This window comes from Eucyclogobius newberryi, unplaced genomic scaffold, assembly GCF_026437365.1.
Source record: "Eucyclogobius newberryi isolate DKJ021-1_F unplaced genomic scaffold, fEucNew1.0.hap1 SCAF_19, whole genome shotgun sequence".
Lineage (NCBI taxonomy): Eukaryota > Metazoa > Chordata > Actinopteri > Gobiiformes > Gobiidae > Eucyclogobius > Eucyclogobius newberryi.
This window is the reverse complement of record NW_027315823.1, coordinates 19,169,399-19,186,013: the sequence shown is the minus strand read 5'-3', so window position 1 is coordinate 19,186,013 and position 16,615 is coordinate 19,169,399. Positions and strand designations below refer to the sequence as shown.

Sequence of the window (16,615 nt, the reverse complement as noted above, 5' to 3'; positions counted from 1 at the left end):
ACGTACATCGGAAAGAAAAGTTCAGTTTTTTCCTTGAAGCTGCCATTTGCTTGACATGTGATCAGTTGTGCTCTCTTGTTTCAGCAGATACAAATACTACATTTGTTGTTGGGTAAGTACAAGTAATGAATACAATAATGGTAATATTTGTATAATTATGTAAACATTTAGTTTTTTTTATTTTACACTTGCTGTTCAGTTTTGTGCTGGATCCACTACCAGAGAGCGTAGCAGCAGATTAACCAGTGTGCCATACCACTTCCTAAACTTTAGATGATTAGATAATAAATAGCATACACATGCATAAGCCACTCTGTTTATAATATACCATAACGTCCGTACAATAAATATGACAATATGTTTTTAACAGTACAGCTCATGAGCTCTGTTTGAATCCTCCAAACCCGGGTCACAGCATGGGATCAAGCTTTAATTCTTCTTCCACATGGGATTCTACAACAAGGTCAAGCCCTAAACATTTTAGGCAATGCAGTATATTGTTCAGGTTTGAACTGTGAGCCTTTACCCCTCTAGTGTAGCTGAAATCTTCCAGGTGTACTCAGAGAAGGCAGAAGATACGCTGTATGAGCTGGGATTTGGCAATGAAGAGCCACAAGTTCCTGTTCGTATCCCAACAAGATTCTTTACCTTCCCTTCTCAGGCAAAGGGCATAAACTTCCGCATGTTTCTGGATGCACAGCTACAGAGAATTCGCGAAGAGGATCCCAGCCTTTCACTTGCCAGTATGACAATCATTTGATTATATTTAACTCTTTATTTAACCTTAATAAGCCTTTGCTATTTTAAAACAGTTCTTTTATTTTCCTCAGGTCGCTTCAGACAAGTACAAGTGCTCACAGCAATGGCCAACGTGTTCTACTCCCTGTACTCCCATGTGTCCCGAACACCAGTCCAGAAACTCCCCACGCCAGAATTCAACTTTTCGACCCCGATTGAGCGAATGGAGCGCTTTAGAAGTAGCGTCCGCAGTGACCCGCGTTCCCCAGTCGACAAGCTCAAAGACACCGTCTCCAGAATGTGTCTCTATTCAGGCTCAAACCGTGACTCCGATTCACCACTGCATTCACCCAACAAGCGTGTGGAGATAGTTCTGGAGAAACCTAGGCACAGGAAACTACTGAATTTGGGGAAAGATAAAGAAAAGGCTTTGCTAGATGATCAAGACATGGAAACAATGGACCACATTACGTCTACAACAGGAGAAGGAGCGAAACAAAATGGGAGTACAAAGAATGATCTCGTGTTCAGTGACCAAGCAGCTATTCGTCAAACCCAAGACTTTTGTATGGAGACTACATATCATCCCTCATTATTATCAAAGGTACTGGAGCCAGGGTCAGTTGTTTGGGAAGCTAATTCAAAATCACGAGTAAAGTCTTCATATGAACACATTTGTCCACAAATAGTTGAGAAAATACACCAGGCCCCTTTTTATTGATAATATGGGTCCTTTAGAAAACAGATTATCAGATCATCACCAGAGACTAAAGCTGAGACTAACAAAGTCACAAATAGAGCAGCTTCCAGACATTACAGACCCATGTTTTTCTTGTCTTCACCAGCAGAAAAACAGAGCCAGGCACTTCCCTCAGCCAACTGTGACTTCATCCTTGTAAAAACTGACAATATTGACCCCACTCACAAAGACCAGTAAGACAGTACACGGTCTGGAACCCCCAAAACACTGACTCTGAAGTCTACAAAATGTGAACAGCTTCAGAAATGTTGTGAACAAAGTTAGCACTTACTGCAAAGCATCTAAAACGTGTGAGACAATGTCAGGGGAAAAGAGTGATGTTGGCAGTTGTAAAACTAAAACATTGCACATACTCTTCTTATTTAACTGTTGTGAGTTGTACGTGTGTCCTTGAGGAGGTGAATTGATGAGGATGTCTAGACACAGCATCAACATCTTTTAGTGTCAAAAACAGCACCATCAACACCTACTGATGTGTCTTTTTATATAGGACAGGATTGGGTGCTCGTAGCTCGGTTGTTTGAGTGTTTGTCCTCTGAAGGTCAATGTGCTCCTCGCTCACACTGGTGCATACCGTGTGTTCATGGGACTTCACCCGCCTCACTCACTTGTGTCTTAGTACACTAGTGTGAAAGTATGGTTTCTACAAGTGCCCAATCGAGGCGGTCAAGTTGTGAGTACTGTAGTTACATTTACCCGAGTAACTTTAAAAAATGTGTTCTTGTCTGAGTGGTTTACAGACACCATATTTTTAATCATACTTCAGTAATGGCCTATATTTTACAGCGGATGCAGAACTCTTATTAGAGTAAAGGTTTTGGTTACGGCACTCTTCCTGCTGAGTCTACAAGTGACAAATGGTTTATGTTGACAATATTAAATGATTTGAACACTTGTATGCTGCTCCTTCAGATCAGATATGATTGTTGTGGTCTATCTTTTGAAAGACCTTCCAATCACATTAACACATTATTAATGAAATGCTATGTCCTGGACCATTATTCTAACAGTTACACTTACTTGCCCCAAACCTTTTTTACCCTTATTTGAGTAGAAAATATTTTTGATAACGTTACTCTACACACCTCTGTATATGTGACAGCTTTAAGGCACAGACTAGTCGGTTAATATAATACAAAATATTCTTAAATTAGCTTTTAAACTTGTTACAACAGTGTTTCCTCATCATTAGTGTTTACAAAGTGGTATTTTGATTGATTCATGTATGTTTGAGTAATCCTGTATTATACTGCAAATGAGGCTTGGGCGCTCAGAAATAATTCCCGTTTCCACCTACCCCCTATCCCCGCCCACATCCCTGTACTTTTATTATTCGAAGAACGAAGCTATACATATATTGGGTGGGTTCTAAAATGCCACGTAGCCACTTTTTAAAAAATATTAAAAACAACATGCACATGAAAACCCGCTGCTTACTTTATGCCACATTAAAGAGGCAGGATTTATCACAATTTGAACAGGAAGTCAATGGACCCGGTCGTTTCTATTATCAGCCCGTTTCAGTTCAATATTGCGCTCTACAATTACAACTAAATACAAAATCTACTTATGTTATTGTTATGTTAAATATGTACCTGGGGGAAAGCATGTCTCCTTTAAGTTTGAGCGGCAAAGATAAAACTCTACAGCGCCCTCTGCTGTCCATTAGTATATCCGGCCCATATCCGGCCATACTCCAAAACAACACAGAAAACACGACTGTTCCGTCCCGCCATGGCACATCACACCCAGGCCTTTGGTTGTGCGTTCGCTCGTCTGATTTGCGCCTGACGTGAGCGGGGATGGGCACCATTCTGCACCCGCGAGTGCCACAACAATGCCCCTGGAGGCAGTGCGCGGAGCCGGGATGGAGGACCAGCACTTGGAGCGACCACAGGCCTGAAGTGAACAGGTACAGCGCGATGTGATACTAGGCTATTCTCCTGTTAAAACCTACAAGAAAAGCCTTTTTGAAATCCATTTGCTTTTTTTTTGGTTTGTTTAGTCAGCTGCTCTTTAAATCGCTTTGCTCAATCTGAGTGCTCACAGCAATCATTTCCCTCGTTATTTATTTATCTATCTATTTGTGTTGTTGTTTTCTCCTCTTCTATAGCACAGAAGCGCGGCGGAATACACCCACAGAGGTAAACATCATGCGCAATCGTGTATTGTTTATTGAGTTAAATGTAAACCAAGCACAATCTTAATGCAATTTTCTTTTTTCTTTAAAGCAAAACTTTCATGTTTTAATGTCTATGAAATTATGAATATCCTTGTTGAATGCATATTTGTCCCTTTTTTAAGTGTGTTATTAATTAGCCTATATATGTTTACAGAATTCACTGCCCAAAAGAAGGCACAGATCCATCAACAGAATGTCCAAAAACAGGTATGATTGAGATCTATGGACCTTAAAACATGGCTGGACTTTCTTGCACACACATTTCTTGAGTATAAATTGATAGCTCAGACATCTACAGCCTGACTTTAGACCTTTATTTTAGGTTACTTGTGGTTATAAAAAGGAACAATATGAATTTCATCTGAACTTCTACATCTGAACTTTTACAACTTTCTCTATATCAACTGAATGTTATTTGAGTAATCTGACAACAGGAGTGGCACACAACTCGATGCCACGTAAGTTCTTTTGACATCCAGTGCCGGAGATAAGAAACATTGTGATACTGCATTTTTTTACCCATTATTTGTAACATTATAAATATACTTAATGTACATTATTGTTAATGCTAGCGCTCTACAAGTGCAATCAGTTTAGAAACAATTGGCTCTTTGGATACAGATGGTTGCTTTTGGTTAGGTCACAGCGTCATGGAGGACATGTCTCACCCTGGACCATGTCCCCACTCTCTCCCCCATTTCACGCTACTTACAGACCTCTTAGTAATAACTGTCATTTTTGTCAGTTTTCAGGTAACCTCTGAATCCCCTTCTCCTGTACCAGCTCCGACAGACCAGTCCCAAGTTCGGTCATCAGTCACTCACAACAAGAAGAAGAACACAAATCACAAAAGTAAGAGACATACAGCAGCATTTCCCTGCCATCGAGCCCTCTCACACTCCAGTCCAGACCCAGCTCCACGGCTCTCTGTGCTCAGGGAATGTGGTGACCTCAGAGAAGGAGACAGTGACACAGATTTGTCTGAATCTGAGAAACTTTCAGAACTCCCCCGTGGTGGCCCCCCTCCAAAGTTAGAGCTGCGCTCCGAAGTAATCACACTTGAAGAACCCCCACCTTGTAGCAGGCAAAAAAACAAATCAAAGTTTGACTTCCCGGACTTCCTTCCTCCACCTTTTAACTCCTGGAGCCTCAACCAGTTGGCATATTTTTATAACATGGACGGTTGTGCCGCTTCTCAGCCTAGACCCACAGGTTCATTAGAGCGTTATTTGGAAAGACTTGTGCAGTTGGAATGGTATCAGATTAAAACATGGCAAGATAATGGGACAACACATGCAGAGCCTTTAGCCACTAGTCATAAGGGTCCGGTGTCTACCTCAGCTCGCCTTAGCACTCCCAAATGTATCCTGCAATGCCAACGGGCCTTTCCTTTCACTATCCTATCCTCTGTGCCCAGTCACTGTGCCTACATCCTCTGCACAACTCGCAACTCCTCCTGCAGCTGCCGCCCCTCTGGCAGCCAGGCTCGCCTGTCCAGGTTGAGCCCGACCCAGGAGCACAGGGAGCACAGAGGGCCTTCCTCAATGCCCAAAAGAAGCTACAGTGAGAGCCGGACTCCTTTGCCTAATCAAACAGATAGGTTAATAAGTCCTGTCAGGAACCAGGGCCATCTAAAGCAGATGCAGGCTGCAGGGAACCTCCGAACGTCTGCACAAGCCGTTTACAACAAACAGCCCTCCACAGCCAGGGACCAAGGGCCACTGTTGAAGGACAACCCTCCAAACTACAGGACTGGTGGAGTCCGAAGTGGCTCAGTAAATAGAAAAGGCAAACCAGAAAGGCCACATAACTGTTCGGAGCGACGGGGCAGGTCTGAATGTAGAAAAGGACGTACTGAAAGGAGAGCACAACAAGAGATAAAACCTGATGCTGTTAATGCTATAATGGACAATTTAGCGGCAACAAAATTTTGTGCTGTGAATAGGCAAAAGCAGGTTGAATTTGTTACATGACTTTCACCAACCCATTTGTTTACTTTAAACTATGTTATTAATTAAAAACTGTCTGCATTTGCAATCCACTGCCAAGTTTACACACTATACACAATGGAGTGTGTTGATTTTGTGCTTTTTAATTTTAATTACAATGTAATGGTGCTATGTGAAAAAACAAAATGAAAAATCACGATAAAATAAAAGTTTTGTTTTTATAATAACATTCATTGCAAATCTTGCTTCTTTATAGTATTATTACATTTGAATGAACTGACTTTTTGGGTTTTCTTTTGCTGATGGTGAACATTTCCCAACTTATTGACAACATTTTTGAATAGTGAATGATTGTAGTGATCAAATCACTAAAGTAGGCCTATTATACCTGGTGGTTGTCCGTACAGACTGTACATACCCATATTGTAACTATTGTGTGTAAGTTTGTATTCTACTTATACTGATTGGAGTTGAATACCATGGATTTTTATTTATATTTTAACTGAACATGCTTATTTGAGGAAGATGACATGTTCAAACGTCAAAAATCATTACTGAAAAATGTGCATAGAATTATAGGCTATGAGGATTTTAGTATGAAGATCACGTTGTTTTAAATATAGAGATTTATCTTAAACTAAAGATAAATAATGATAAAATACCTACCTACGACGGAGTATAAGGGCCTGCACTACGAGAATAATGTCATTAATTAAGGAGAAAAAAGACGTCAATTATTGAGAAAACAGTAGAAGTCAGAAAAAGTCGTAAATTAACGACAATAAACTCATTAAATAACAAAAAAAAAAGTCATTAAATAACGAGAAAAAAGTCATTAATTAATGAGAAAAAAGTCGTAGCTTGGAACGGGCTTGGATGAGTTGACAGTTTAGATCTACATAAAAGCCTGAAATAGATGTTAAAGTGTTTCCTGGCCTTTAAAACGATGTCTTACGTGTGTGTTTATTACAAGACAAGACACTGCGTTTAGCAGCACCTTTCCTGTTACGCATCATTCTAACTGTTATAATAAACCCTTTACTTTCTCCATGATGCAGCTGTAGTGCATCATAGGCTCAAACAGCAGCCGTGCTCCGAGCCATAGCTGCCCGCAGACAGGAGGATCATAGTGTTGTCTGTCTACGTGGGCACTTTGAGCACAGTCACTCTTCTCACGTGCTCATTATGTGCACTTAGGTTTTATGCACCGATTCTAACCTTTTGTCATCTCTTGGACAAACTCAGTAAAACACACAGAACACAAACATCTGTCTGCGCCTCCTCAGCTCCTCCTGACGCCCGGATCGTGTTTGGCACAACCAAAAACCGATATGTTTTACACACACGCATCATCCATACATCATCCATACATCATCCATACATAATCCATACATCATCCATACATCATCCATACATCATCCATACATCATCCATACATCATCCATACATCATGGCATGAGCTCCAACACACGCGAGCACCCAACACCAGAGTCCGTCATTTTACAGGTCCGGGACCAAGGGAAAGAAATCCCGCACACTGTCTTACTTGCAAACTAAAGTTTAATAGTGAAGAGGCAACGTTTCGGCAACAGGGCCTTCGTCAGGCAAAAGGTCCGGGACCTGACATGTGACACTACACCGGGGAAATGATTGTTTGTGATGTCTAAAAGACATCTATTGTGGGCTTTTGTATTCACTTTTAACCAAGCGCCATTTGCGTCCTGGCGGTGGCATGTTTGTGTAATGAAGACTCCAGATGCATCTGACTCAGAGCAGATCAGCTTCAGAGCTTTAAACACAGTTCATTCAAAACAGAGCTGTTACTGGACTGTACCATTATGCAACACTGAGGGGGGGAGCCCGTAACATGGGGCTGAAAGTGAACCGCGTATCTGCCTTTAATCTCTTTAAATTATGAGATTTTTCTCGTTATTTAACGAGAACAATTATCGTAGTGCCCTGCATTCTTTTTTTGGGGGTGTTTTTCAATGATAACGTGAGTGGGATTGGGAAGCAAAGTGTGCTTATCTCAAATGAACCTGTAGGTGGCGGTAATGCTACACTCGGACCCAGCGGCCTTCGGTCCAGAGAAGAAACTCATGACGTGATGACGACACACGGGGCTGACACATGGCACTGTCAGCCGCGCACCCAAACATCCCCAAACATCTCATGAAGACGACATAGCGCCCGCACGACTTTAAAAACCACCTCCAAATGCGGCATCAATCAACTCCACAGGCTCCCGTCCAACGCGAGTGACTCTTCCCCCTTTGCTCCAGTTTCCTGTCATTCTACTTTCTTTCCTTCTTTCCCCACTTTATACAAGAACTTCAACATGGGCGTCCAGGACTTTCAGGAATTCATTGAAAAACACTGCCCCGCCGCCGTGGCCCCGGTGGAGCTCCAGACGCTGGCTCGGGGGGCTCTGGTGGGGGGCAGCAGACACAGAGGGGGTCCGCTCCGTCTGCTGCTGGATGCAGAGAGCTGCCTCCACCGGCTCTACGGGGGGTCGTACACCGACTGGGTGAGCGGGGGGCAGTGGAACCACATGCTGTCCTTCCTCGCGGCGCTGTCCCAGGCCTGCTTCGGTGCCAACATACAGTTTGTGGTTTGCTTTAATGGCGCCCTGGAAAAAAGCCGGCTCCACGAGTGGGTCAAGCGACAGGGGAGCGAGCGGCAGACAGCGCAGCAGATCCTGTGCCATGTCCACAACAAGGGCACACCGCCGCCCAAAGTCTGGTTCCTGCCGCCCGTGTGCATGGCCCACTGCGTCCGCCTGGCGCTGCTCAGGGTCGGCGTCGGGGTGAGTGTTTCGGTCCACGGCCTGGAGGTGGAGGAGGGCTCCTGTTGAGCTTTAGCCCGCTAGCTTGGCTCAGGGCTGTGTCATCTTCTGTTTACTGTTTCTGTGTCTGCAGATCGGAGCTGCGGAGCTTACGATTATATTATTATATGATTTAATGTGTTAAAAATTACACGTAGGGCCTATCTTATTATTTAATTTGATGCAACGGCTTTAAAACAACGAATTGTAGGTTCCTGCTTTAATTTGCAGCGCTTCTTGCCATTTAAAAGATGTAATATCGAATTTGTTAATTGTTTATCACTATGGAAATGGTCGTGAATTCTCAGTTTGAAACTCATAGATTGGTGACATCTAAATATTGTAGAATACCTGGCTGTGACAAGTCAGAATTCTATAATGGAATTTGCTGTTTTACAGATTTGTTGACATGGTTTATGCTTTATATATCTGTATTTACTTGGCGTATCCACGTGAAACAAACACTGGCATTCAGTGTCTTCTCTGAACAACATATAAACTGAACGCAACCTTCCCATGAAGTGTGGAAAATCTAGCACCATTGCCATAGTAATTATCAATTAAATACTAGATATTATACCACTTTAATGGGTAAAAGTCCTCAAATATCAACTACAAACCGGAAGCTGAAACCTATGAATTCTGCTGCCAACTGCCACTACATTAATAAAGTAAAGAAGTAAAATAGTAATCTAATAATAGTTTTCTGGACTTCACATGAACTCTAAAACATGCCATGAGCTGAGAGAAGAGAGTTTTCTCAATCTGACAGCGCAGCAGTTGCATCAAAATGACACAGGAAACTATTCAATGTTCAAGATGAAAAACCTGTTGTAAATATCAAAATGTCCTCAAGCAACATCACTATCTGGATCTAATTTTGTAAAAATCACAGGACTTTTGCGATCCAAACAACTAATTGATTAATGAAATATTTAGTAATCGTCAATTGATTGAATTCACACAAGCCTATGCCTTTTTACAGTGTTTAAGTTTAAGACCTTTTTGTTTGCTTATGTTTAGGATTAGGATTGGGGTTATGGATTTTCTTAAAATATGAGAAAACAGGAACATGGCTTCACTCCCAGCCAGCTTCAAAGTAGACTTGTAGATCCAGTAACATGTAAAGATTTTAGATGTGAGCAGATAAAGTCATAAAAAAAAGACAACTCTCATTCTCCCTTGTTTTGATCTGGTGTATGTGAATTACTGTAAAAGTTGTTTTGTCTGTCTGTTTTCCTGAGATTCCACCTCTGATGTTTGTTTTATCATAACCTCCACTTTAGGTCGTCCAGACTGTGGAGGACCACCACCTGGAAGTGTTAGCCTTATTCCGGAAAAATGGCTTCCATGGACTCGTAGCTTATGACTCCGACTACGCTCTCAGCAACATCTCTCAATATTTCAGTTCCCAAGCTCTCAAACTGAGCCGCAATGGCAAAAGCATCACCACCCGTCAATTCCTTCTTCAAGAGGTGGCAAAGCACTTAAATATCAACCCCAGTTCCTTTGCAGTTTTTGCTGCTCTTTTAGGTTAGTGTGTAAATACATAAAATATCACAAACAATTTTATTCATCACAAATTGTTTTTAGGCAATCACATACTACTAGATGAAGACCTGGCTGCCTTTTACTGGACCCTACTTGGTCCAGAGCATCCATTAGCATCTCTGAAGGTAAAGCCCCGTTTACAGTTTACTGTTATTACATACTGACCCCTAATTTAAACATTTCCTCTTTTGTTGTGTTGTACTAGGTGCGTGCCCATCAATTGGTGCTCCCTCCTTGTGATGTTGTGATCAGAGCGGTGGCTGTTTATGTTCGCAACATCAAAGACATCACAGATCTTGACGCCATTGCTAAGGATGTATTTAAGAACTTCCAGGTACAAGCACTCAAATTATATATATTTTTGTATTTTCTATTGCTGATCATACTATTTTCTTTTTCTTTTAAGTCTTGCACTCTAAACAAAGTTGTCCGCTTCCAACGTGCTGTGGAATATTACTCCGTAACCAGCAGATCACCCAGTCTATCGCCACACGCTGGTAAGTATTCTAACTCATGCCAAACCCATGCTTGTTAGGTTAACTGCCAATACCACATACTGTACATGTATTTTCAGATGAAAGACCAAATCACGTTGAAGGTTCTTTTGGAGTCCCTATAAAATCAAGTCCTAAAGAGCCCAATATTTCACTGGTACTGCTGCTTGTCCAAGTTGATCTACTATTCAATACTTTCATACTGTAGTAACGGTGCTATTACTCTTTATATGATGTGTTGACAGGTCCAGCAATCTGTACAATCAGTTAAGACGAGCCCTAGTCACATTTTTCCTGAAGGGGACCACACACCTTTGTATGAGAGGGCCTCCGCCGTTAACCCAGGTCCCAGCAACACACCCCTGGATCATGGTTTATGTAACACTTCACCAGACCTGTCCCTTGCAGACAATGACGAGAGCCTAGACACAACTGCCAAGTAAGCTTTTTTTACTCTGAACACCTTTTTGTTTGAACCGGTGGTCAAATCACCAGATATTTGATACATTTTATTTGTGGCATTGGAATAATTTACTTTATTTTCTATTTATTCAACTGAAAGTGATCATGACAAAAGTGGAAGCACACCCAACTCTGAAATCAGTGCTGATGCGGAGCCAAAGGACCAAATCAAAGTGAGTTGGACAGGGGCACTTATTGCATCTAGCTGTTTAACATTGAAGGTGTTGGTCAGAGAACTTGGTAAACAAGTTTGTTGTATCCATCAGCCTAACCTCTCTGTGAGCTGTGACGACAGCTTGGGACCGCAGGCTAAAGCCCACCAAACCCACATACCCTCGCTGCTGTCCATGCCCATCAGGAGCCACATGGACGTTACAATCCCTGCGCTCCCGGAAGTGGCCTATGAGGTCCTGCGAATCGCCGAGCACAGACACAAGAACGGCCTCATGTACCCATACATCTACCATGTACTCAGCAAGGTCTTTTAATCACTCATTTGGTGTTCAAAATTGCTTCCATGTTGTCCTGGAAATGTTAAACTAATGTGGAATGCTGTCTTTTACAGGGGGAGATCAAGCTCTCTGTGACCATTGAAGATGACAACAACACGGACCTCCCTCCGGCAGTGCGGCTTTTTCGGCCAATCCGTCAATATGTTTACGGTGTTTTGTTCAGTCTAGTCGAGGCCAGGAGAAAGGCTGAGAGACTTGCAGTGAGGAAGAACTGCCTGCCAGAATGTATGTTCATTATAAATATTTCCACTAAATTATTACGCCCTTTTAAAATGACCTCAGCTGTTCTGATAATATTCCAATGAGGTTCATTTGGTCTTCTGATCATTTATTTAAAAAGGTTATTTTTTCCGACCAGACTTACCGTAATTTGTTTTTCATACCTGACTGTTTCTGTTATCACACTAATGGCGAAACTCTCAGGTATGAAAAACAACAAACTGGACTAAAAAATGTAACTGTTTGAAATGTATTCTGATCACATTTACTAGTTATGGTGTATATTTTTCTTTCAGACAATCTTGTACTAGTAAAAGAATGGGCAGCCTATAAAGGCAAGGCACCACACACCCCAGAGCTGGTTGAAGCTTTGCCCTTCAGAGAGTGGACCTGTCCCAGTCTGAAAAAGCTGTGGCTGGGAAAAGCTGTGGAAGACAAGAACCGCCGGATGCGGGCTTTCCTGGCTTGTATGCGCTCCGACACACCAGCAATGCTGAACCCTTCCAACATTCCCATGCCGTTTCTGGTCCTCTGCTGTGTTCTGCGGTGAGTAAATTATGAACTTTCTTTCTTTTCTGTGCATCTAAATTCACAAACTATGTAGTATACAGATGGGCACAGAGGCTCCATGTAATACTTTGAACCTTTTGTGTTTTGCCTCAGGTTTATGTTACAATGGCCAGGAATAAGAGTTTTGCGTCGTAATGAACTTGACGCTTTTCTAGCTCAAGCACTTTCTCCTAAACTATTTGAGCATGAGCTGCTCCAGGAACTGAAGGTGATGGTGTATACCTGTATGGAGAGTGTTGGAGAAATAAATAGAATTTAAAGTAATATATCTTTAATTTTCCTGTTTTATAATGTAAGTGGGTTAATTGAAAGATTAATTATGTATGGAAAAAGTGTCACACAACAAATGTTTGTGTCCTAGATGTATGAAAGTAGTTAAGTGTGATACTTCCTCTAAACACTCCTCATACTGTGAACAATCTGAAATAGATTCTTTCAATTTGCATGTTCCTATTGCCATTGCTTTACTCTTCCCTGTCTGGGGTGCATTCAGCTTTTCTGGAGTAGCTTTGGTGGTTCATGTGTGATGCGTGGATGGTTTAAAATGGTCCTACATGCAGCTTAAATAAACCATGCACACAAGCTTTTTCCTTTGCTTTCTTTGTGTTTCATGTCATCTTTTCAGGATAACATGTTTTGCAGCAATACATGTAGCTCGTGCTTCTTGCCATTCTATGCATACTTCACAATACTCAATGGACCTATTTGCATTGTTTTTTACTATGTATTGTTTTGATGGTTTATATTCTTCATTTATTGTATTTACAGATTGACAATCTGGACCCACGAGGAATCCAATTGGCTGCTCTGTTCATGAGTGGGGTCGACATGGCATTGTTTGCCAATGATGCATGTGGTCAGCCAGTCCCATGGGAGCATTGCTGTCCATGGATGTACTTTGATGGAAAACTCTTTCAGAGTTTAATCATCAGGGCCAATCAGGGGCACGTTCCGCTCATTGACCTCTGTGATGGTCAGGTAGCTTAGCCACATTTGTGTTGCATGCACAGGCTTCACTAGGCCAGTCAATTTAATTTTGGTCTTATCCCTGGTATAAATAAGTGCTAATAGCTTTTATATATTGTTTTAAATTTTAGTTTGGATTATATATTTGCTACTTGATATACTGGGAAATTTGAATATAATATGTAAATTGTATTCTTTCTTTAGGCTGAGCAAGTGGCCAAAGTGGAAAAGATGCGCCAGAGTATCCTGGAAGGGCTGAACTTTCCTTGTCCACCCCATCCTCTGCCTTTTCCGGTGCCTCCTCTTCACAGGATGCCTTTATACCCACCTGGGTCTTTCTACCAACTCCATCCTATGTTTCCAACTCACCAGGGAAGAGGCCAGAGGCTTCCGCGTAAGACTTTTACAACACCTTTAGTAAGACCTGACTAAGTTAGGATGATGGTAGTAACCTTAAACCTAGATTTAAAATGGAAAATAAAGTGGTAGTAAGAAGTTATCTACCACCACCAATTGTGGAATGAATGAGTAATATACAACAATGTAAAGGGAAAAACTCTAAAGCATCCATCCATCTTCTGCTGAACTCCATCCTTCCCTGAACAAGACCTCGAGATACAACTCCTCCACTTGAGGCAGGGACTCTCCAAATAACCATACCAAAGTAAACCAAGTAAAACCCAATACAAAAGATAACTCTAAACCCAAATACCGGTACCTAATAAAAGAACCATAAAAAATCCTGATGAATTACTAGAGCTATCACCCCCACGTCAGTCATCTTGAGTTGGCCCGGAACCTTTTTCACCAGTGTCTGGTGCCCTGGGGAATCTTTTGGACACAAAAGTCACAAATGGATGACCCTGCACATAACAGACAGACCAAAAAGTCTGTTACACTATTATTATTATTGTTTGTTAGTCATTCATTCATTCATTCATTCATTCATTCATTCATACATTCATACATTCATACATTCATACATTCATACATACATACATACATACATACATACATACATACATACATACATACATACATACATACATACATACATACATACATACATACATACATACAGTTATTAACATTTCAACATCACAACCCTCATCCAAAAATGAACTCGTACACAACACAAACACAGTCTAATCCGAGTAAAAACTGCATCAACACAACAGCCGGGATTTCAGCACTGTCCACCAATTTGCACTAAGGACTCCCACAGCAGGGTTTTGCATGTAAAACGGATCACACACATCACACAGAGAAGAGCCTGTGATCAAGGGCATTTCAGTAATTTGATAACACTGTATTCCCCCCAGCTATGACACAAATATCTACTAATTTCAAATGCACTGTTCTTGGTCTTCTATTCCTACCAGGGCTTTCTCAGGGTGGAAAGTTGGAGATTGCTGGAACGGTGGTGGGGCAGTGGGCTGGGACCAAACATGGACGGGAAAGAGGAGGATTCCCTGTTCAGGTGGTGTCTGTTGGAGGTCTCAATAAAGGGTAAGATGAACTGAAATTAATATTTGTTATAAGAGTTTTTTTTTTTTATCCATGAAAAAATGTCTTTCCTAGGCGCCCCAAAGGTGTTCTCTCCACACCTCTGTTCCGAACTTTTGGCCGTGGAGGGTATTTCTATTCTCAAGCCTTCAAGAACCAGGCAGTTCATGTGGTAAGTAAAGAATATCCACATGCCAAGATTATTTATGTTCCATTTTTAAAAAATAAAAATTTGTTAATTTACTGCTTTCTGCTGTGACTTCCACAATAGGCGATGCTTATCAGTGCTGCAGTGTCTAACAGAAAGTCAATAGTCCAATTTATTTTACCAAGCCATTTTAGATTGTGGCTTACAATGAACAAAATGTAACATAATCTGCTTATGGTATAGTTAAACACAAGCATAAAAGCATCTCTTGTCTGCTTTGAACAAATGATGAAGAGTGCATAGTTTTTCCAGTTCTCATACTCTAGTCTAGTCATAGTCTATGGCATCTTGTGTCTCTTGATGGGCCATTTGAAAAAAATGTCTCCTGTTGTAATTTATATTTTCTTTTTTCTTCTCCTTCTTCCAGAGTAAGCCTGCTCACATTCCGATTACAGTCGAACACAATGCAAAGATAATGAAAAGCAACTTGGAGGACAAAGAGCCAGAGGAGCTGGACCAACCCCACAGTGCCTTGATGTGCAATACTCACCCTCTATTAAATGCACTAACTCTGGGTGGAGACCCATGCCAAAATGAAGCTCTTGAGGCTGCTGTCTTAAAAGAGGAATAAACTTATATTTTCATAGTTTGTGGAGGTTAGAATGCAGTGTCTGGTGAGGGGGAAACTAACCTACCGGTACTTTAAGTCAGGAATTAAAAAGTGTTATCAAAGAATCAAATTCTAATATTTCTTGGAAGGCAATCTAATTGTTATTAGCCCTTCTTTGTCACAGATGCTCTTTCATAAAATATTTATCTAAAAACTGTGTTGATAAAACCTGTTTTCCCCTGAATGTTTGGTTCATGGAATCTTTGTATAATGGTTCACCTGAAAGCACTTTTCTTTCCAAAGCTAAATTGATATATTCTCTCTAATTCAAATAAAAGTAAAATGTATGCATTCAATTTAGCATACATGTTATTGCTTTGACAACAAATCCCTGCATGCTCCACAGTGTAATGGGAATACAAGTTCTGCATGTTATTGTCATTTATTTCCAGTCAATGTGCCTCTAATAATGTAACAAGTTTGTTGCTTTAAAAAAATGTATTTTAGCTAACTGTAAGACACCCGACTGTCATCAAACAATTTAAGAGTTGTTCTACTACTGAGTAAAATGTATTTCAGTTAATACCTGCATACGCTACAGTTCTCTGATCAACTTGAGGATTGGAAATTAACTACTGTTGTGTTTAACTGAACGGTGGATTGTGGATTGAAGGTAAATGGCTACAATATTTAATAAACTATATTCTCTTACAGAGTGGTGGTTATTGTGCTTTCCTATAAGATAAGAGAACCTTTATTTGTCAGACAATGGGTAAATTCTATGTTGCACGCACAGTTCAAGAGTAGCAAGTGAATAGAAACTTGCAATAGATCCAACACAGACTGGAGGTAGAGAAAAATATAAGGCTACAACTGAGTATATGTACATTTTAATGTACCTAAGGAAATTAATGCAAAATTATGTAACAATTATATAATTTAATGTACGATCAACATTTTTCAATAAAGATATCAGATTGTGGTCAGTATATAGCTTTATTATGGCTGAATAATAATCACCTGAGCACATGGTGATGTATAAAATGAAATGTATTGTATATAGTCTGTACATTTTGTATTGTTTTAATTCTAAAAGCCTCCTATGGACAGGTGTTGAAAATTAG

General features: G+C 40.9%; 4 protein-coding genes across 4 annotated transcripts in view; all 4 read left to right on the top strand.

Annotated features, from left to right (window-relative positions):
- Window positions 1-16,615, top strand: part of LOC140365549 (cell division cycle-associated protein 7-like) — a 40,074-nt gene that overhangs the window by 13,568 nt on the left and 9,891 nt on the right. The window lies entirely within an intron of this gene.
- tespa1 (thymocyte expressed, positive selection associated 1) lies at window positions 267-2,069 on the top strand. Its single transcript, XM_072452851.1, has 3 exons — window positions 267-463; window positions 535-743; window positions 831-2,069. The coding sequence occupies exons 1-3, from the start codon at window positions 417-419 to the stop codon at window positions 1,457-1,459; spliced, it is 885 nt and encodes a 294-aa protein (XP_072308952.1). The 5' UTR covers window positions 267-416; the 3' UTR covers window positions 1,460-2,069.
- On the top strand, window positions 3,301-5,792 carry LOC140365738 (uncharacterized). Its single transcript, XM_072452302.1, has 4 exons — window positions 3,301-3,410; window positions 3,617-3,642; window positions 3,835-3,887; window positions 4,433-5,792. Exons 1-4 carry the CDS (start codon window positions 3,301-3,303, stop codon window positions 5,651-5,653), a joined length of 1,410 nt encoding a protein of 469 aa, XP_072308403.1. The 3' UTR covers window positions 5,654-5,792.
- LOC140365546 (constitutive coactivator of PPAR-gamma-like protein 1 homolog) lies at window positions 7,740-16,206 on the top strand. The gene is made up of 17 exons (XM_072452037.1): window positions 7,740-8,435; window positions 9,740-9,986; window positions 10,047-10,129; window positions 10,210-10,338; window positions 10,411-10,501; window positions 10,579-10,655; window positions 10,744-10,937; window positions 11,061-11,133; window positions 11,227-11,439; window positions 11,526-11,697; window positions 11,988-12,237; window positions 12,355-12,469; window positions 13,030-13,239; window positions 13,432-13,621; window positions 14,610-14,736; window positions 14,809-14,905; window positions 15,309-16,206. The coding sequence occupies exons 1-17, from the start codon at window positions 7,968-7,970 to the stop codon at window positions 15,510-15,512; spliced, it is 2,940 nt and encodes a 979-aa protein (XP_072308138.1). The 5' UTR covers window positions 7,740-7,967; the 3' UTR covers window positions 15,513-16,206.